The sequence below is a fragment of the Apteryx rowi genome, unplaced genomic scaffold (assembly GCF_003343035.1).
Source record: "Apteryx rowi isolate R43461 unplaced genomic scaffold, aptRow1 scaffold_6, whole genome shotgun sequence".
Classification (NCBI taxonomy): Eukaryota; Metazoa; Chordata; class Aves; order Apterygiformes; family Apterygidae; genus Apteryx; species Apteryx rowi.
Window position 1 is genome coordinate 3,616,613 of NW_020450871.1, and position 22,233 is coordinate 3,638,845.

Below are 22,233 nucleotides of genomic sequence, written 5' to 3' on the forward strand. Positions count from 1 at the left end.
TTGCTGCTCAGGACTGAAACATTGTGTGTTTTGTATTGAGTAGAAGCTGTCAGGAAGTCACAAGGCTCTGGTGGAAATGCAAGATGATGTTATGGAACTCATGCGGTCAGCAAGCAGAGAGCACCCCACCTCCAAGGTAACTCACCTCAATCTTGCTCTCCCTGTGCTTTCTGGCTTTGCTTACCCTTGCACAAAGCTCAAAATYGGCTCCTGCAAAGCTCTTTCCTTGCAATAATCTCTAGCTTGTTGCTTACAGGAGTATCTTACTCGGATCCAGGAGGTTTTAAATTCAACAGAGATCAAYTTGCAGCAACTGACAGCTCTAGTAGACTGTCGGAGTCTGCATTTGGTGAGTACTTGGTAACTGGGCTCCAGCTAAGAGGGGGAACAAAGGGGATGTAGAACCTCTAGCACGCTGATTATTTTTAAGATTCAGATCTCTGGTGTTCCAAAGCAGTTAACAACAGCTTTACTGACTTTCTTCAGCAGAAAGAAGAATGGGAATTTGGATCAAGTTAGGTTTGTGTTTTAGTGTTAAAAGATCAGTGCAGGAAACTGGATAGCATGCCTTTATACATCTACAAGCTGCAGCATTAAAGTTTCAGGGATCTTTAATTTGTTTTCATAGCCCTGGGCTTGTTGCCTTTCCCATGTAAAGCTGCAGGATAGCATGGCCTAACTGTTGTCCTAGCTATATCTTTGAAGACAGAGATACAAATGGTCCATGCTTGTGTTCTTGGGCAATGGGACACAGTGGAGGAGCTGAGCGGCTTAATGAAAAATGTGATATATTTAGTTGGGTAGATAGGCTTATCTTGGCTTTCCCCCCCTCCCTTCTTATTGTGTGGGGTTGGAAATATTCCCACCTCTGTATCTGAGCTGGGCTTTGTGAGGGGAAATAAGGGCTGGGTCAGCTTGTGAAAAAACTCTTGAGGTTAAAATAGGAACGTACTCTGGAAAAGGGACTATGAAGTCTTGAGTTCCTTCAGAGATAGTCCAGGGGGAAGGACTCTTGAATTAGAGATCAATGTTAACTGTCTAGTGATCAGGAACCTCTGGTTGTTTCTCTCTCCAGGATTACGTCCAGGCTCTGACAGGCTTTTGCTATGATGGAGTGGAAGGCCTCATCTACCTGGTTCTCTTCTCCTTTGTCACAGCCCTCATGTTCAGTTCCATTGTGTGCAGCATCCCACACACTTGGCAGCAAAAGAGGTATAGAGAGGGGTTAGATCCTGTTGCGTTGTAGAGCTCTTCCCTAATGAAGACTGGCTTTTGGATTTGTGCCGATGAGCATCTGGAGCTCTTTTCCCATATGCTCCCAGGAGTATGAGGGATGAGGGTCTTTAAGCACAGGTCCAACAGAAAAAAAAAATGCTGGCTTTTACTCTGGCTGTGGTTGATTTTTACATCTGAACCTTATTGTACTGGAATTATGCGTGCAGAGTATTCAGTACACTGTAGGACTATGAGTCAAGTTAGAGATGAATAATTGTAGCTGTAGAGAGAGGTAATGGTTGAACTATGTGCTATCTCTGTAAAATACCTATTCTCTTACATCGTTTTATGAGGTATTTGTTCTAGTATGGGGAAGAGATTTGGAGTGAGAAGTAGTTCAGTCTTGCCATTCTTGGCTTTGCTCACACTGGGGCAACTGGCTTGCGTAGCTAATATGAACTGGGAATGGTCTGGTTTGCAATAGCATGGGCAGTTGAGAAACATGCTAATTTGTGGTGATTGCATAACTACAGAGTTGTTTGGAACTAGTATTAGTGGTGGTAACCAGGCTGATCAGTAAGCCTTGAGCTAACCTTCCCAGAGCATCGCTGACTGGCTGCTGCACCACATGCTGCTACAACATAGCTTCAGTGAGCTTTCTGTTCCTGTAGAAGAACAGTAGACTTAGCAGCAAATGCTCTTCTGTGATCCTAAATGTGATTTTTGTGGTCTAAGCCCAGGCTCAAGGTGGAAAGTAAAATGGAATATCCTGAACAATAGCAGGAAGCCTGGGCCCGCTRGGTCTGCTTTACCCGCAGAGGAGGCCTTTGGAAATGTGTCAAAATAGCACTTAAGAAAATGGCTGGTTTCCTTACCTCTTCCACAGGCAGAGGCATTATCAAGAAGAGGATGGTAGTCTCCATGTTTGAAGAAGAAAGGTTTATACAGTGACTTCTCTCTTGTGCTCCCTTCCATGTGGACTCCTGCTCTCCCTGCCAACCCCAGCAGGCTCAGGCCGTTCCTGTGAACTGAGGAATTCCCTCTTGCGTTCTCTGGAGCACCGTTTCTTCCTTTGCCTCCCTCAGGGAGGTGGAGGATATAATACTTTCTTGCCTGTAAGAGACTGTGCCAGCTGTAATTCCCTGAATAAATCTTCAGTGCCACCTTGTGGTACAGAAACTGCAGATGATGGTTGAGATGTTACAGCTATGTCCCTGCTATCTCTCTCAATTTTCCCTGCCCCCCCCAAGCGACAAAGTGTTTCCTATAAAACATTTTACTATCTTTGTTCAGCATCACTAATACATATTTCAAACATTGGTGCTCCATARTTAGGGAGATAAAATAATAGCGTACATTACAGAGTAGGGACAAGAGAATGCTATGGGAAGAGTGGAAGGAACCAGCAGGCAAATGGCACTGTTCTGCATTAGAATTGATTTAAAGCCTGGCATTTTTGAGAGAAGAAAGCCTCTAGACAAAAATGTTGGAATTTAGACTATCCACCAATTTCAGTAATTTTGTTATAAGCTGAAGTAGGCCCTGTGTAACAATCATGGGAGTTTGGAGAGGTCTACAGCAGTGGAAAGACTGTGGTCTTAAAAGGCCTTTGGACATYGCTGCAAGAAATGGAAGGGCACAGACTGCAGCTTTGAGGGATGCTTTCTGTAGGATGCATGGCACTATCTCCTCACTGCCTCCTTTACATATTAAAAAAAAAAAAATTGCTGTTTATTTTAGGACGTGTCTCCATCCTTTGGTTATGTGACTAGGCAGTTGCAGAACTGTGCTGTCTGCCAAGCCCTGAGAGGAGCGTAGGGGGACCAYAGGGGATCTTGCAGTCTAAAAATCCAGATGGTGCCTGTGGGAGGTTTGAGTCACTGTGATGTAGGCTGTGTTTGACACTGCCACACTGAGGCATCCCGAATGGGTATAAATGTGGAGGTGTGGAAGATGATTGGGAGGTTCCTAGGATTACCATGGTTTCCTGTAAACCCCACTTGTGTGGTAATTGTAGGGTTCTAGGAGGAACTTTTTTTCCTTCTTGCAGAAGCTCGGATGATGATGGGGAAGAAGAATCAGCCACTCAAGGGAATAGACAAACACATGATAATCTTTACAGAGTGCACATGCCCAGCCTCTATAGCTGTGGGAGTAGTTATGGCAGTGAGACCAGCATTCCAGCAGCAGCACACACAGTCAGCAATGCTCCCGTCACAGAGTACATGTGAGTATCCCAAGAAGAAGGCCATATTGCAGCTTGCCTGGGTTGCTTCACTCTGATTTTACTGCAGCTAAGAAAACTTGCTGCAAGGGTGGCACTTCTGACCAAGCAGCAGAAGTGATAAAGGATTCTGTTTGAAGTGTCAGAAGGCATGTTTTCCTATTGCCATCTACTGGGACAATGGAATTGCTTCAAAGTGCTGCAGTAGAAAGGGTTGTATTAGGCAACTTACTCAAAAATACGTACTGCAGGATTTAGAAATCTGTCTACAGAGAAGAAGAGGTAAAGTGCTGTCCAGGCTACTAATTATACAATGATTCTGATTCCCAGAAGATTTGATTCTTCAGATAGAGCAGGTTTGCCAGGGGATTTTAAGCCTCCTGAGAGACTGAGAGCCATGACAAAACCTGCAGGCTGAGTCCTTTCACAGTATTTGGGGTCAGCTCTAATGTTTGTTGGAATATGGAGCTACATAGTTCAGCCGGGACCTTCAGCGCTTTCTCCAGAAGTGCTTCACCCTGATCACACTTCAACTATGTTCAAGGCCCATCTCTTTTGGGCTGACACATYGTTTTTTTTTTCTTCCTCTTAAACTTTGTCCTTATTTTATCTCCTTTTCTGCAGCTTGGCAGTTCTGCCTCTGCAGGGAGTCAGATTTCACACAAACCTTTTTTTAAATCACTTGATATGATCCAACATGGGCCCTTCAGAGTGAGAGTATAAAGACAGTGCTTAATCTGAGGAAAAAAAATGCTAGCTTTGTGCCCTTAACTGAAGAAGGGAACCTACCTGGCCTGGAGGGAGACTGAACTGCTATAGTAGATCTGAGGGTGCGTGTGCTCTGTCCCATGTCACTGTCAGAGACCTTCCCCAGAGAAGTGTGGCACATACCCCTGTTACCATGTGTGTCTTCCTTTCCTAGGAGCCAGAATGCAAATTTCCAGAACCCCCGCTGCGAGAATACCCCGCTCATTGGCCGTGAGTCCCCACCTCCCTCAGTAAGTCTCTCTTCACTGCTCCTCTCTGCTTCAGCAACTTTGGGGAATACACGTTTACCACTCCGATATACTCTGAAGGGAGCTGATTGTGCAGCCAAACAGGATCTGGCCCATAAATGGCAGCAACTTTAAATAGACAAGCCGTGTCTCACCTGCCATGGAGAATAGAACCCCAGTATGCTACTTTGGGCATTGTTATAAAAATGATAAAACTAAATTTATTGACACTGATAATCCTATGGGCCCAGTCCTGCCACCACTGAATTGCATGAGTATCTTGGTGGGTGACTTCAGCAAGAYGATTCACTTGCATGCAGTAACTAGCTATCTGTGACATTGGTTCCTCAAGTTTAAAAAGAAACTTCTGAAAACAGTAAATTCAGAGTTATTGCTGAACCTCTCTCCTTAATCTGCCCTACAGAGATAATAAGATGAAACTTGTATTTTTTTTTTTGAGATTTATTTTTTAATCTTTTTTTTCACAGCTCTTTTACTTTCTTTAGAATCTATTTTTGTATTTAATTTCCTATGGAGGAAAAAAAATCTTTCATGGAAGATTTTGGTATTTGGAGTGGCCTCGTAGCCCTTTCTGTATGCTGGATAAAATACAGGCTTGCCTTCATGTATGTGTAAGGACTAGAGGAGTCTTGCCCTCCTTCACTGGATCCTGTAAACCTTACTTACACCAGACCTTGGAGAACATGCCATCGCAGTGCTGACTGACTTGGTGGTGTGATTACAGACGATGAGTAGTAGCATGTTTAATAAGCAGCCAGTCTTCGGGTATAGGTAGAGAAAATATACTCTGTGGTGCTCTGTTCTAGTTCATTATGAGGGGAGGAAGAGGAGACTGGAGGATGAAGGAGGAGGAACTGTGGTGGAGAGGGGGGAACGTCACATTCATTTTTTCACTTCAGAATGACCAGTTCATCTCATCTTAGAGCAAAGTGGCGAACCAGAGAGTTGATCCTTGTCTTTGTGTTTGGCCAAACCTCTTGCAGCCTTCTTAGAAATAGAGAGTTTTTCCTGATCCCTGGTGTTCTGAACACAAGCTCTGGTAGCATTATTTGCTCTCAGCAGTGAGACAGTCTTCAGGAGAAGAGCTGACATGTTGCACACAGTACAGTGTGGCAAACGCTTGCTTTACTGCTGGCATTTCCTGTTTTAGGAAGGGCACTGTCCTTCTGGCACTGCCGAGGCATATGCTCGTTCAGTGTCTAGGTCCTGCCTTCCCTTTCCCTACAGCTCTTCTGCTTCAGAAAAAGCACACTCCTTTCCACAGGGGCTTTAGTTACCAAGAGGTTCCCTGCTTTATCAGTAACTGTCTGCATTAATGACCCTGAGGGAGGATCTGAGTCCTGGTGCCTTACTGGTTTCTGAGAGGAGATGAAGATGAGAGGTTTTTCAGAGGAACTTGACTTGGCAGCCATCAGGATGGGCTGTAAGGAGGTGTAGGAGCTGGGGGAGGCAATTACATCGCTGCTCCCATGTAGACAACAGGAGCTTCTCCCTAGACAAAGCAAGGATCAGGCTGTAGGATAAATGAGTTTTCTAGAGAGAAATACTGATCATAGGTGGGCAGTTGAGAGAAGGAAAACGTCTGTTGTCCTGCCACATTGGCAGACAGCAGAGAGGGGGGCTTTTCTGGGATTTTTGTATACAGTTCTCAGCAGTAGGTAGCTGAGACCATTCTGAGGTGGAAGAACTTGCAAGACCTGATCTTAGCAAATTGTCTGTGGAGGGAGAGAGATGAAAAGAAAATACAGATGCTCATGTGCATGTCCCTCTTGTGGAGGGGGAGGTGGGATAACCATCCGAATAGAGAAAAGAAAGAGCTGATCTATTCCATACAGCTTTATTTCTGAGAACAGATGGTGAAAACTAAGACGTGATGATCCTGCTGCATTGTATGTCTGTTACTTTTCCTGGCTTTTTGTTTGTTTGTTTTTTTCCCCACTTCTCTCATTCCTTCTGTTTTCTCCTTCTTGCCTCAGGGCTATTCCCTTAGGGTTGTAGAGCCCACCTTGTCACTGACACACACCACAGCGTTTCACTTGCTTGCACTGTGTTTTTCATGCACGTTGAGGCTGCACTCTCTTTTTCTCTCTCTTTCTTGCGTCATCACAGTTGTATTTGGCTGCCATGGACAGTAGCAGCCATATGAGCTGGCAGCTTAAGCCCTCGGACAGTGCACGGACATACTGGTAACAGCGCCCGCAAATGGAACAGGTACTGAAAAAAAGGTCCTTCTTGCTCAACCCTTTCTCCACTCCAGACCACTCCCTTCATCCCTGCACTGTTTATCCCAGGCCAGTGCCTTTTATTTCTTCACGTTCCTTCCCTCTGCACCCCCCACCCCATTCCCTCCTGCCAGGGGTTAAAATTAATCAGTTTTGCTCTGCTGCAGACTCAAGGAGCAGTATCAACCTTGGAAAGGCTTCTGGTGCACGTTGTGATGGTTAGAGGTCCATGCCTTGCAAAGGCAAGCCAAACTCACGGCTGCTTTAACTCAGAGTCCACACGAGAGCAGCTTGAATGCTTAGGACTGAGTAATGCTCAAATGTAGAACTTGTCTTGCATTTCAAATGCAGGGTGGAAATTCTCCCATCACAAGAAGCCATTTTCTAGAAGTAACAAGAACCAATCTAGCAGCTTTTCCATCAGGACTAGTTGTCTTGTTCCAACCTTTTGGCTTCCCTTGAGCCCTGCTGCTCTTCTGTTTGCCTTGACTGGTCATAACAGCATGTGCCCAAAACCGCAGATACTTATCTGCCATATGTTTTAAGCTCCTCCGTAGGATTTTTAATTTGTTGAAAGATCCTGGCTGGTGATGGTGGCCTGTCCTAAAGAGTTGTTTCACTGCCTGTTAGATCTGTGTGCAGCTTCTCCTTTTATCTTTGCATTTAAAGTCAGAAAGGAGTAAGTTTTAAAACAACTTCCCTAAGGGAAACACAAACACAAGCACTAAGATCTATTTCATTCTGTTTCAAAACCTTTTTCTGTTTTGTTTGTGTGTGTCAAATCATTCCTTCCATTTCCCCCAGGCTCTGTGAACAGAGCCCTCCTAGTATCATTCCACTGTCTGAATTCTTAATGTGCTGTTGTTGCTCCTGTTCTCCAAGGGAGCCAGTATTTCTTCCCTTGCAGTGGTCCATGACAAAGCCACATGCATAACGAAAGAGTATAGGTGGTCTGCATTAGGCCTTGTTAGTTTTAGCTTGGTGGAATATAGGATGTAATTAGAGTTCCCAGGCAACTCATTATCTGGTATCGAGGACAGTGTGCTCATTCAAAGGGAACTACAGCTGCAGAGTAACTGGAATATGTTGGTTCCAGTTGGAATAGAGGGCCCTTTGCATTTGGCTCATGCAGTCAGTGACCCTTATCTTACATTTTGTTCCCAGAAATACATGTCCATAAAGCTGCTGTTCCTCCACTTCTGCAATTCCTGTTGGGACTTTTGTTAGCCTTGCATTGGAGTCCTTTCTGTCATGTTGCTGCTTGGTCTGCATTCTTGCTGCCTCTTGCCGTTTGTCTGCCTGCCTTGTGATGTGCTGGGAGAGATGCTGTCGAATCCAGTGTCTTGATGCCCCCCGCCATGGTGCATGAACGCAAACACACTTGTGTGTGCTCTTAAAGCATGGTGCTAGCTAGTGCCCCAGGAAGGGTCACAAGGTTCTTTGGTCTTAAGTCTTGCAAAGACTGTTCTTGGGTGTGAGCTCTTGGTGTTTTTTCTGCTTTCTTATTCCTACAGGTGGTATTGTAGTGATGTTAGAACACTGTCTATGGGTCTATCCTATGAAATAAAATATTGTTTGAGGGGAAGAATTCTAGGACCTTCATTCTGGACTTGAAATATCCTCTGGGTTGAAACATGACCTGATCTCAGTCTGTGCTGTCTTTTGTTTACCTAAGGTCACACCCAGAGTTTAATGTGGTTGCATGGCTAAGTAAAAGGCATTGCATTCTTTCCAAGACTTTAAAAACAAACAAAAGGAACAGAAACTCTGTTCTTCTGACTTGGAAAACTTAGAGTCCCCTTTGAATTCAGAGCCTACTGGCTGGAATAGGCTGTTTCCCTCCATCTTGTACCTCCCATGCATAATGTTACTAAACCCTCTGTTTTTACTGTGCTCTAGTTATTTGAGATGTGGATCGGCCTTTAAGAACTTGAACCCAACAGCTTTGATCTTTATTGGAGAGAGGTTTTTTTTTAACCACAAATAGCTAAAGTTTGTACCCGGAGTCATGGTTTCACATGGTAAGTGATCTTCCAGCATAGCTCAGTTAGCTGTGAAGTACTAATGATGTGCAGAGTACACAGGACTTGGTAAAATTTATGGTCTTTAAAATGAACTGATTTTCTCATTAATGTTTTTGCAACCAGTGATTCCTTTGCATGCAGAGTAAATGTGTTAAGCMCATAACTGGTATGTGCTGGTAAACCATATCTGTGAAAGTTTTTACCCTCGACAAGCCTAAACCTGAAGGAGAAACTTTTTTCTTTTCATTTGAGAAGTGCCAAAATAAACTTGTGTGCAATCAGCTGTGTTAGTCCTAGCTGACTGGTAAGTGACTGAGAGGTGTGTTGTGTTGAATAGCACAAGCCACCTGAAGAAATGGTAACAACAAGAAGTCTGTTGGGTCATCTACTCAGGGTAGCCAACAGTGTGGGGAAGATATGGGTTGAAACTTTCCTTTGTGCTGTTTTTAAAAGGGCAAATAAGGATGTACAGGGACCTGGGTACTGCAGGCCAGAATCCTGGAAGAATCCACTGTGTGTGTTCTGTAACCTTCTATGAAAGCTCCTCTTAAAAGGAAATTAAATACAACCCTATGGCTATGYGAGGCACTGTATCCGGGTTACCTCAGAGTAGACTCTAAGACAACCTTAGCTCTGAATTGTTTTGTTTATGCTCGAAATCTTTAGAATTTCTTCTTAAAGTAGCTAAAGGCTCAGTTATTTTAAGTGTGCAGATAATACAGTTTAGTTTCATATCATGTATCTGGCAAGCTTCTGCTCATACATCATCATCTGTTGGCCTGTTCAGATGTGGGTAGCTATGTATTCACAGCATCTTTCCTCTGCTTCCCAGCAGAGGATGCGCTGAAGGACTTGAATGAGGGACTAGTGTCAGTAGCCTGTGGAGCAAAGCGTTCATACGATGACTATCAATGCAGTGACCGAAGACTCAGTGCGTGCTTCTGGAGCTGCACTGGCTATGAGAGGTGCGCAGTGAAGCAGTAGCTCTCTGCTTCCAGATTTCAACCATATTTTTCATGGCAATAAAAAAAAAAAAACCTTAACAGAGGCAGTAACTGGTTCAAACTGTAATGGGAAAAGGATCAAAGGTACGAAATGCCTAAGTTAAGGAGAGAACATCAGCCCTAACTCTGACTACTCTGAGTCTTGGTTTGTTCCTTATGGTGATTTGCAGGTAGGTTTGAATGTGAAATACCTTCTGCTTGACTGTCCAAATCTCCTGTTGCAGATTACTTTGTTTTGGTGACACAAACAACTGTGGGATGTTTTCTTGGAGGAGGAAGGAGTGAATTCCTTCAACTTCTCCCTCCTCACTGAGTGTACTTTGTACATCTTTGAAATGGTGTTCATCAAGTGGCCAATCTTTATTTTAATCCTCTAAAGAAAGAAAGTTGATGCTGCATGTTATATGCTGAACCTGTATGATTTGTCCAGGAAGATGCACAATAACTTTCCACGATCATAGATTTTTCTTCTAATTACTTTTTACAGTATAAAACTTCAGCAACTGGAATTCTCTGTTCATATTCATCTCCTCTCACACTTCACATATAGAATACAAATGGAAAACAAGCAATCAAATGCAATTTTCCTTCTAAGCCTCTCATCTTAGCATCATGCTTGGCTGGTAAATTCAGCATTGCTTTGTCTGAAAGGTGGCCCACTTGTCCTATGAGAGAGTTCTTTGACTTCTAAGCCGCCCTGAGCCCACTGGATTAAATTCTCATATTTTTTAATAATGCCCTAAAATTTTTCTGAAACAGTAATCGTATTTAATTAACTGTATAGAACATAGTCCTTAGAACTGGCTAAGCTTGGCATTTTCTACCTTTTTCTTTCTCACTGATTAAAAAAAAAAAATACATCTACAAAGAGAGAACAAATGTACCCTTTGTCTTCTAAATATAGACGCCATTTCTGGGCCACAGTTTTATATTAAGATCTGTGTTCTGCAGAAAGTTTTCCAACTATGGAAGACACTTAAGGATGAGTGTGCAAATAAGCCACAGGTACCTTCATCTTGTGCTGATGGGGTTCACTCTGCTAAGGCAGCAATGTGTCTCTTGTGTAGGGCAGAGGTTCAGCCCAGTTCTGTCTTTGAAGGCAAATTATTAAAATACTATTAATTCTCTGAAACTCCCTTTAGATAGCTTTGCTTTGGAGAGCCTAAAGATGCCTCCTAATGTTCTTTCCCCGTGGGCAAGATAAATCCCACCTCCTGGTGTGAAACAATCTTTCAATTAGCTCTTTGCCAGCTTAACAGGCTATTTTATGTGGTACAGTTTTAAAGGTGGTAAAAAGTCAGTATGCTGAAGAGCACTCTTGGGAAGCAAGATGTGGATATTATAGAATTACTCGAGCTCCAGCTGGTATAAAAAGAGGAAGAAAAATGTCTGTCCTCACTGCCTGTTTCTAGTATCACAGTAGTGGAATCCCAGAAGCAGTAACGTGGTCACGATGAAGGCATTGAACGCATTGGCATAAAGAGGGAAAGTCTTTTATTCTTACTGCTTTGCTGTGTATCGACATGCTTTTCAGCTCAATATTCAAAGCTGAATGGCATATGTTAACTTCAGGTGCTTCTGGGAACTGTTTTGGATTACTTTGCTTTATATATTAAAAAAAAAAAAAGAAAAAAAGACTTCTCATCTTTGTGAATTTCTCTTCTTATCCCCAAACTGGAGATTTGACTGCTATTGGATGGTACACAGGCTGGATCCCAAGCCACAGTGAACTATTAACCATCCAGTAACTGATAGCTAAGATCATCTTGTTTGATGGCAGCCTGTTTCCAGCCTGGCAGGGTCTGTTCTTGCTTGGGCGTAAATTGTTCGACACAGATTCGTTCTTCCCCAGTCTTCTTCCAAGCTGCCCATATGTGATGCATGCAGTCTTCTGCAGCCCTTGTTCGCTTAAAATACAATGTACTTTTCACCTGCTTTCTTTTCAACCTCCTTTTCTGACATGGTTGAAAGAGGCAACATGACTAGAAGAGGATGAAGGTGTGAGGTGGGTTTTTACATCTGCATCATTTCCATTTCCTGCTGTTCTCTCAGGTGAAGTGTGAAATATTTTGACTGAATGACTGTTGGATTTCTTTCTCTGTAGGGAGTTTGGATAAATCATTAACCCATCTGCACTGACCTGGCCAGCATCCCTGCAGCAGTCTGAGTGTATGTCACTCAGACTCAACTACGCCATGACTTGTGAAACTTTTCTTGTCAGACCAAGCCAGCACTTGATACGCTGTAAATACAGACCAGTTTATGCCAGGAGGTGGTCATAATCTGTGGTTCCGTGTTTACATTAGTCATTCTGACTTGCCTGTTTTGTTTGTTTTTGTTTTTTTGTCTTGTCTTCCTCTAGTACACCTCCAGCATGAGAGCCAAATACCTCGCCACCAACCAACCTCGTCCAGATGCTGGCAGTGTGCATTAAAATGAAAAAGCAAAAGCAAAAAAACCCTACACGTGCAGTCAGACAAAACAATGTGCCAACTGCTGTGCCCCTGTGCTGTCCTCGTAGAACAATCCTGCTGTTCTGCCCAAAATCCAGTGCAGCTCCTTCTGTTTCTCCAGTCCAGACCACCCCACTAACCTGGTACCTGTCCATTGGAGTGGAAGCCCCTTTTGAATTTAAGCCTTCACCTGCTGTACCTGGTGTGTGAGAGAGAGCAAGCATGTGCAGGCAAGCAACGGAGAGATTACCGGCCCGTCCTGGGTTCCACCTGCCTGGGGCCAGCTTGATCGGTAGCCCTATCAGAAAATGTCAGTGAATATCTTCTGCCCCCTCTTTCCCCTCCTGTTTCCCAGAACGACTTGGTGAACGGTGGTGGTAGATCGTCTTCAGTTCTGCAGAGGGATCAGCAGAGCTGCTCAGTCTGTCAGACTCTGAAGAAGCAGATAGCATACGAGGAGGGAAAGCCAAGTCAGTGCACAGTACAATGTTTTGGTGGGAATCTTCTGGTCCAGCCTCCTGTGTCCGGGAGGAGGGAAACCCCTGCCCCATGGTGTCACTGCATATCCACTGTAATTTGGGAGCCTGGGGCTCTGTTTTAGAGCAAACCACTCCACAGCCCTGGTGACATCTTTTAAAAAGAAAAAAAATCCAATGCCTTTTCTTTCCCACTGTATCTAGTATGTGAATTCTCGAGGAGGAGCAGGGGGTCCCAGCACCAGTCAACTACCCTGTCCATTGCTCTGAACTGGACCTCTCTGCTCCATCAGGGAAGCCCAGGTACTTGCAGGTGGTGTTTTGGGTGCTGCCTTTGTGAGGCCATCACACAGATCAAACAGGAGCCAGCAACCCACTTGGTGCCAAATTTTTCCAGGAAAAGACTTGTAAGTCTTTATGGTTTTTTTTGCACTGAACAAATTTCAGTTCTCTGATGGTAGGTCTTATGGGACAGTCAGCTTACAAGAGAAGGGGGAGAGGCTGCAAGCACCAATAGATTTATAGCAAATGGAAACTCTCCCTGCAGGAGTGACCTGTGAACTCTGCTGGACTTTCCTCCTCCCCCCACCTTTTTTTTTTTTTTTTTTTTTTCCTTTAATCATCATTTGTGGTGCAGGGTTGTAGACCTGGCATTGAAAGAGGTTTTTGGAGCCTCAGTCCTGACAAATTCACAAGATGGGCAGTATACTTCCTCTGTGTTCCAGAATCAGAAACCCAAATGATATCTTGAAAATATTGTGACTGTCGGAACAATTTTTTATTTTTTTATTTTTAGTTTTTTTAGTTTTTGTTTTTCCAGGCATGTTGCTAACCACTATCTGACCATATTAAGGCACATTTAGGGCATTTTTCAAGACCTGAGAGACAACAAAGCTTGCAAAGGATAAATTGGGTGCCTGCAAGGGGCAACATCCTCCACTGGTGCTGTACTTTCCACTGAAGAATGGTGCTCCAAAGGGCACTGACAGCTTCCTACTAAAAAAGGAGACTGCCACTTGGGTGGTTAGAAGTAGAGTACTGGCCTTTCAGTAAGGAAGCTATGATGTTCCTTTTCTTTGTTTACCTCTCTGAGCAGGGACATCTTAGTATAGCTGCTGAGCATGATATTGAATAACTGGCAGAGGAAATAAGTGGAAAACATCTCTCAAATCGGAGCTGAGCCTCTGGCGGATGCAGTTCATCTTCACCTCACTGATGTTCAGGCTCAGCATCTGTTTATCCCCATGTTTGCTGTATGGGGCTTACATCCATAATTTGGGGCACAAAATCTACCAATCTGCCTTTACCCGAGTCAGTTGCCTTCTTGCAGCAAGGTAGGAAACGCTCCTAGCAGATAGCTAAGTAGGATGATGGTATTTCCTGTGAAATGTTACCAGCTCTGTGGAAGAGCAAGCTTTGAGACTCCTATTAAGAAGACAGAAACCACTAACAGACTGCAAAAGCTGTAGGCCAACTTTTATCATTCAAAGGAGTGAGGAAGAAAGGAGGACGTGGTACCACGCTGACAGGAAGAGAAGTTTTTGGAGAAAACTCGGCACTTCACCATAAATCCGTAAAAGCAGGATTTTCTTGCTCAGGACTGAGTAGGCCTTTCAGACACATTTGATGGGCTTCACACTGAAACATACCTCGCTGTTATCAAATAACAAGGGCAGGGAAACATAGCCACAGGTTGTATGGAGGGGCAGTGTGGCTCGTGCACCAGTTTTGCACTCTGTCTTAAAGCTTAACAGGAGACCTGTGTATGGAAGCATGTTGTGTGGTTAGCTTGCAGAGCCCAAAGCATGCAACTGCTGTCCAGGGAGAGAACTGAACCTCCACCTCACTTTGAAGAAAGAAGCAAGAGCTGTGTAATCCCTATTAAGACTCAGTTGTTCTGCCATCGTCTTTCCCTGCAAGCGTGTGCCCGGGTTGCTACTTACGCAATCATTTTTAGGGGAGCTGCCCTAAAATTTCTGACCTGGTCCTACTCACTGAAGGCAAGCGTTTTGAAGGCTCGGGGGGTGTGGGGAACCCTATGAGAACGGGTGCTTCTGTATATTGCTGTATACAGAATGCATCCTGAACATGTGTGTGACTGCACTTTGGGAAGGGTTGGATCTGAATTGTGGCATTATCTGTGCTAGTGATAAGGGGGAGCCTATGCCTTTTGTTTGCAGCATCTAATGCAGCAGCCACCTTGACCTGCTTCCTCCAAGGTTTGGTATAGTCACTTAAAACACCCAGAGCAACTTCTGACAATGTTCAGGGGCTTGCAGCAAGGCACAGACGTGGAGATACATGCTCTGTGACTTCAAAGTATAACTGGAAAGAATGTTACGGAGAACCATTTTGCTCTCTGGAGGCCAGCATAACGTGACTGTGGTGTGAGCTGTGTACCTTTGTCCAGCCAGCACTTCCTTTACTTGACATGGATATTGCACTTTTGTAAAGCATCCTGGAACTCTGCTGCCCTGCTGCATGCTGTGCAGAGCCCTGGATCAAAAACACAGACAAATGGTTTTATTTTATTTTTTTTACTGGAACCTTGAGCAACAGTGTGGCATTTCTGCAGGCTGGTCTGAACGGATCTTCTGAAGAACAGATGGCCTTTGCCTATTCCTATGGCTGCGACACAATCGGTCTCATCCATATGGTCACATTTTGTCTGTGGAGCAGACTTTCAAAAGCCAAGATCTCCCAGACTCTGTGCCTCCTTCTAGGGTGAACAGCAGGTGCTATCCGGCGAAGACTAATCTGTTCTAGATGACATTAATGGTTGAGGGAGTCCAAACTCTTCAAGCTGTAGGAGGTAAAGCTGCAGAGACTTCTCTCTCTTCCATTGTGTGTCTTCATTTTTAATGTGACAAAATGCCAAGGCCATATCACTCAGTGTGTCCCAGCTGACATTATCAGAACTTTATTCATGTTACTGGTTGCTAACAAAAGGGTCCAGAATTCAGGGGAGATGAGATTGGCCTCTGGACACCTTGCTGACTGCAAAATGGAAGGCAGCCTGTCTGGTTGAAGGTGACTGCTTCAGTGAAGACGCTTCATGTTATTTTTTCAGAAGCACAAATGTGGTCATTGGCTTGTCTGGTTGGCTTGGTTTATTTCCACTGCATCATCATGTGCGAATGACATTTCTTTTGGAACAGAGAACTCTTTCAAGCACACAAACATCTCCACAATGTGAAATGTAAATAGCATGTTGGACTCTCGTGTCCAGTGTTCAAGACTGCATTGTACTTGTAAAGGAAATCGAATCAAGACTTGGCTGTGAATTTCTTGTGCTGTCTTGGGAATATAACTGTAGTGTTTGTATCCTGTATGTAATATTAAATTGAGTTCATTTTATGTGCTGATAAAAGGGTTCAAGCTAAGATTTTTAGCATACATCCATGTATCCAAATGTGAAGGATGGAGTGCTCCCTTCCCCTCCTGTCCTTTTTAAGTTTTTTCTCCATTTGATAGGTGTTAATTTTCCGTGTACAGTCATCTCAGCCAAGATGCAAGGGTGTTCATTTGAGTGCTTTGAGGGGGACACAGTGCATGGGGATTTAAGTGATCCTAAGTTAGGATTTCCATAGCAGTTCCCTATAAATACTTAGTGTTCACATGAAAAGTTTAGCCTTTCTGAGAGTAAACTGTTTCTCTGCGGGCTGCTTAATCATCACTCATGGGAACTTTTGGTACTGCAGTGTTGACAGTAGACAGGAGTGCATGGATACCTGAAGAGCAAGGTACAGAGATACCTGCGTGGGTAAGCCCATGTTTATTTCTGGTCCCACCTTCTCTTCCTTCTAGCAGCAACAGCAACTGAAATAGCATACTGAGCCCTTTGAAGAAGAGAGAAGTGTCTTGGCTTGCTAACTACAGCTGCCCCACCTGATTTAAGAGTAGAGTAGGCTAGTGTGTTTTCCTTTAGATGAAGCCACCACTGAGGGGTGTTTGAAATACTTCCTACATAGGGACCAAGGAGAAACCAGAGCCTTCCTCAACTAAATGAGTCTGCTAGTGAAACTCAGTGAACATCTCTCGCTTGGAGAGGAAAGCTCTGTCAGGCAGTAACTAGGAAGTAGATCTTATGCCCTGCGAGAGGGGACCTGACAACACTTAACGTGTACCTTGACCAGGTGGCTTTTTCCATCACAGACAACTCTCCTTTTCCAGAAATTATTTGTGTGCATGCTATGGATGGCTTCTCTAGTCATTCCAGGAGGCCCAACAGAAGCTTGGGGTGTTTTAGAGGGTGAGCGAGCGCTCTGCTCTTTCAGGGGAGAGAGCGGGCTCTCCTGCCGAGCCGGGGGTGTGCGTGTTGCCTAGCTGCGGGCGAGAAGGGGAGGGTTGCTGGCGCTTCTCATCCAGCCTCCCCAGGTGCATGCATGAACAAAGTGGAACATAAATTGATGTACAACCAGAAAGTTCAAAATATTCCTTTCCTAAAGAGGATAACTGTAGCATGAAGCTCTTAGGTGCTCTGCATATTTGATACCACATTGCTCCTCACTATGCAATTCCAAAGTCCTTCCTTCCTCTTCCTCCTCTAATCTCGCAAGATGACTTCTCCAGTGTCCTCAGAGCAGGACGTCACCGAAGTCCCAGAAAGGCTCTTTTGTTTCATTGTCCTCTGCACTGGGTCCGGGTGCCCAGCTCTTACGTCACGTGCCTCAGGTCCCTTGTTAACGGGAGGCCCCATGAGTTTTGTTCACATCATTCAGAGGGAAGTTTTTTTTCTTGGACACTGTGCACAGAAACCTAACGATGAACATGTACCTGGCCTTTTTGTAACTTTTCTGTTTTTCTTCTTAACCATAATGGTTGTATATCATACCACTTTATATACATATATAATATATAAATATATATAATTTTTTTTAAACTTTGGACCTGCTAGTTTCTTTCAAGTGTTCCTGCACTTACCCAAAATGTTTTTAAATTGTGAGGGTTAAAGAGGATTGAGCCCATTTTTGTATCTTTCCTTTTAATTCTGTAGTTCTATTGATTGTAATGTAGCTATTTTTTACTGTAACTTTTTGTTTTGCAAATACTAAACAAAAAAAAAAMCCCTAAATGTAATTTCTGTGGTTTCTATTCAGCTTGGATTTCATGTTTTAAAAATAAACAACTTAAAACCACTGTTCCTATTTATTAGCTCTTATTTTCTTATTTCTTCCCTTATTCATAAACCTGGCCCAATTTCTGTTCTCTCTCATACACTGTTGGAGATCCATGCACTAAGTGCAGGTGATAGAGCCATACGGTCTCATAGAGGGTGGAAGGAAAAGGAACACGAGTGTGCTATACTGCAAAGCCAAAATATTGTTGGTGTCAGTCCTGCTAATGTTTATGTGAGATGAGGTGTGTGCATGCGTATTAACAGGGCTCCTTGCTTTCTTTGCTTGCAGTTCTCAACCTGATCTGGCTGCTGCTAGAAATCTTAGACTTTGGGTCTTCTAATCCAGTTTTAAGACGACTTTTTAAAATGAATCTGACAGTTTTAAAAAGCCTCTGAGGTAAAGCAGTTGATATGGAGATTTCCTCCAGGCGCCAGTGGCATTAAGCAGCCTCCTGGCTTTCACCCCAGCCTCCAGCCGGATGCTGGGAGGGCGATGCGCTGGCAGTGGGGAGGCGTGAACGGGGCCGTGGAGCCGGGCTGGGGCTGGGCGCGAAGTCGTCCTCCTAACGGGGAGCCCCGGGGCTGGCAGGCACCTCTGTGCAAGGCGCTGGAGCCCTTGGGGGACGTGTCCATCGGCCCACCGGAGACGTTTGCCGGGCTGTGACGGCTCCCAGCGCCTGCTCCGCTGTTTTATTTACATTGCTCTTGAGCAGCAGCAAGCGCGAGAGGTTTTGCTAGCCCACGTATAACCACAGCTATGTGGAAAACCAGTATGGGAGCTGTRTGATTAGCTGCCTCACTGCAAAGGCATGCCTCTTCAGGAGAAGAGGAAATGCATGTACGTGCCTTCGTTAATGGCATGCTCGAAGCCTGGGGAGCCGGTGCACTTCAGAGCTGCCTTGTCTTCCCGGGCTCTGCCTCGGGCTACTGCAGGTTTCTTTTTAGTTCTTCGTTTGTACTGTTCTCTGATCCCCGGCCCACTCTGCGGCGCCTCTATACAGTAGTGAAATACAGCCCGCACCTTTCTGAAATGGCTGTCTTGATCCGTTTTCTGCTTGTTTGTCAGTCAAGTCCAGGACTTTGCTTCCTGCCTCCGTCCTTCTCCGTTCCAGCCCCCGACCTCCGCCGCTTCGTGAGCGCAGTGCTTAGCGGCTGTCGGCATTTGGACAACTCAAACCGTGGTGAAGCCAAACGAGATCCAGGGCTGCCGGATACTGACTCTGGGCCTGATGCTTGAACTCGTCCCCGAGGACGAGGGATGGGATGGGACAGGAGTGGGGCATTTCCTCGAGCCCGAGAGCAGGGCTTTTGGGGGAGAGGAAATACTTGTGGCGTGGGAAGGGGTATGGAAAAGCCTCCTGACAGAATTCCAGCTGCGCTGACTGCTGTTGGCGGGTCTGCGGTTTGAAGCAGAAAGCTCCCAAATTGCCTGGGCATGCTGTGAGGACCAGACTGACACTCCTGAAAGTCACCACTAAGCGGCAGAGCCAACCTGTGTCCCTGCAGGCCCTGCCAGCCGCGGTCCCGGGGCGCCCGCGTCCCATCGCTGCCATCCTGCCACGCGTTGCTGCCCCAAAYGGCATGTGAGGGTGTGTATGCACACGTAAATGTGCTGTTTCCTTGGAAGAGCAGCCTGATCTAAGGGAGAATTTAACTGTTTTTGGTAATGCCGTACTTTGAAGCTCTGTGTGTGTTGCTATGACTGACACCCACACCCTTGTTCTTGAGCCCTGTCCGTCAGCACAGAGCGTGAACACAGAGGGCTTTTTGCTGCTCCTTTCACCCCCCCCGTGATCTAAGAGTGGGTCTCAGCAGAGCCCTGTTTTCTTCCCCTCACTAATAATTGACAGATTTACCTCCCCCCCCCTCTTTTTTTTTTTTCCTTGAAAGAGGAACCCATGTCTTCCATCTTCATCCCCTGAGATGATTAAACCTGGTCTCTGGTGCAAAGGGCTTGGAGCAGTCAAGAAAATCTGATGGCATGAAGGAAAATAAAGCTCCCAGCAGGGTCGGTATGTAAATATTTTACCAGGTTTCTTGACTCCCACCAGAGATGGGAACACGAGAAGGCCACCTGCCCAGTGACCTTTCCCAGTGCTCTAGCTTTCCTGTCAGACRTTCCCAGCGGAGCTGCAGGCTTCATGCCCCCTCCTACACCCTTCCCTTGTTCCACCATGCGCAAAGCAGGGCTCGTTTCTAAGTCGTGTAGTGCTGGGAGAAAATGGAGGGGAGAATTAAGTATCTATATCGAAATCAGCCTTACCTTCTGATCATCCTTTAGTAGTGGGCTGTTAGATCTCTGCCCTCTGAGATAAGGGGGGGACGGATGCCCTGGGGAAACGCGTTCAAATGTCTTTGCTAAAGGGTGTGCGCTGAGCTGGAGCACCAGGAGCTTTGCCTCTGGGAGGGGTGAGGGGGTTGGTGGCTGTGGTGGAAAATCGGCATCCAGCACTCGTGGGTGCGGTGTATTGAGTGGGACTCYAGTGAGTTACTGATTAAATGTCTCCGTCTCATAACCCGTTGGGGTGGGAAACGATGGGAAACAGGTGATGTTTCTGCCGGCGGTGTACGCACTGCTGCTGAAGCCGATGTTGACAAACTGGCCTGGATTTGCCCAGCTTCTTCCATCAGACGCACCTGAGCGCTGATTCACATCCCTCCTTCGGCAGGGTCCGGCCAGGGCTCTGACTCACCAGGTTTCYCAGGTCCCTGGAAGCCAGGAGGCAGCTGAAATGGCACCTTGTCTGCTCTAAAGCCAGCTGCAGCACCTCTGCCGCTGAGGACTGGCCCCGTCGCCCTCGCTCACGCTGCAAGGCCAAGTTCGCTCTCCGGAGCCCGAGGCCTCCCCTTGCGCTGTAGGGCCGGTGGCAGGAGTCCTCTAGGCCTGTATAGCTTAAAGAAGAGGCTGAACGGGGAGAAACAGATGTGTTTGACCACATGGGGATGCTGAAGGCTCGTTCTGAGGCGTCGGCGGTGGCTGTCAGCTGCCRGAGGAGCGAGGGCAGAGGTGCTGCTGCCGCCCCGGGGCTTGCAAGCCCTGCACCCACTCTCCCGCGCCTGCTGCAGTTAGGGCCCCCCCGGAGCAGCGCTGTGGGTGCAGCCCCCGCAGTCCTGCCTGGTGGCCTGAGGCTCCCGGGGAGGCCCAGCCCAGAGCGCTGGGCAAGGGCCGGGTGCTGGGCAAGGGCCTGCAGCTGCCCTTCGGCCCCAGGTGGGCAAGGGCCCTCAGGACAAGCCGAACTCTTTSGGGTTGGGCTCAGCTCAGGGCTGGTAGGTGACAGAAAAGCCCCCGTTTGGGTGCCTCATCCCTTCAGCGAGACGTGGGTGAACGCTGGGAGGCTGGTCACGAAGGRCACGTCCTCGCCGGGCAAGGGTATTTCAGCAAGGGCTGTTTCTGGCAGGGGGGTGAGGGCCAGGGTGGCAGCTTGGTGGCCCTGTGGAGAGGACCAGACGGTGGAGAGCAGCGGAGACTTTTCCTTCTGCATCCGTTTGCTCTCTGCTCCGTGTTGCTGCAGGGCGCTCGGCTCTGCCATCGCGACGGTCCTTCCCCACCTCAAACTGGCCCGGCGCGGCCGCCACGGCGCAGATCCCCACTCAGCCCTGCAGAAGAGGAGCTGGTCCTCCGCCGGCACGCGGGAGGCTTGGAAGGAAGCGGCGCTCCCTTCGCGCACGAGGTGTCCCGGAYGCTGGCGATGAGGAGCTTCTCCCACTGCTTCCTATTCCCGCACGCTGACCATCACGGGACCCAGCCCGCTTGCCCCATAAATCACCGCCCGTTCTCTCACTCAGCGGCGCCTTATTCCAACCCTCCCAGACAGGTGCCGCATCCGCTACGGGCTCAGCGGCGGGGTGAGGCCGGGGAGGTGCCCTGCTGGATGCAAGCGGCTCGTTGTTGGCATTGCCCCCCCCCAATGCAAGAAAAAGGAGGTTTCTCAGAAGTCAGCGTTGCTGTTTGTTTGAACGCGGCCGCCCACGCTGGCCCGGCAGCGCGACAGCGAAGCGTGACTGCGAGGCCGGTTTCCAGCGCCGTGGCACATCCTGTGTTCCYCTAAAGAAGCTGCTGACAGAGGCTGGCCCCTGCCGTGCCTGCCCGGGGGGGGTACTGAGCCGGCCGATTTGCAGCCACGGCGTCTCCCGCACGGGCCGGGCCTTGGCGCGGTCGCTGCAAGAGCTCGGGAAAAGCACGGGATGGTGCCCGCAATGCTGCGTGGAGCCGCCGTGGCCTGGCGGGCCGGGCCGAGCCAGGGCAGCGGCACCGAGGAGCTCTGCAGCGCGCAGAGCCCGGCAAACTTTGCACGAGCTGGGCACGGGCACGGCTGCCCCAGGGCGGGCGGGATGGGACACCCGCGCGGGGCCCTGCAGGGACACCTGGGATAAAATGTATCAGCAGGAGGATGCAAACACTCGGAAAAGCGCCTGCCACCCCATATTCCCCCCCATGTTTATTAACAGCCCCTTTTCTGTGCTCATCTGAGGGTGACAC

General features: G+C 46.9%; 1 protein-coding gene across 1 annotated transcript in view; it reads left to right on the plus strand.

Annotated features, from left to right (window-relative positions):
- The window catches only part of TTYH3 (tweety family member 3), an 82,650-nt gene extending 64,877 nt beyond the window's left edge, over positions 1-17,773 (plus strand). Inside the window, exons 9-14 of the mRNA XM_026083103.1 lie at positions 44-136; positions 257-349; positions 1,076-1,212; positions 3,266-3,442; positions 4,362-4,437; positions 12,068-17,773. Coding sequence (XP_025938888.1) covers positions 44-136; positions 257-349; positions 1,076-1,212; positions 3,266-3,442; positions 4,362-4,437; positions 12,068-12,139 — 648 coding nt within the window. The 3' untranslated portion in view covers positions 12,140-17,773. The remainder of the gene's footprint in view (positions 1-43; positions 137-256; positions 350-1,075; positions 1,213-3,265; positions 3,443-4,361; positions 4,438-12,067) is intronic.
- Positions 17,774-22,233: the final 4,460 nt, after the last annotated feature.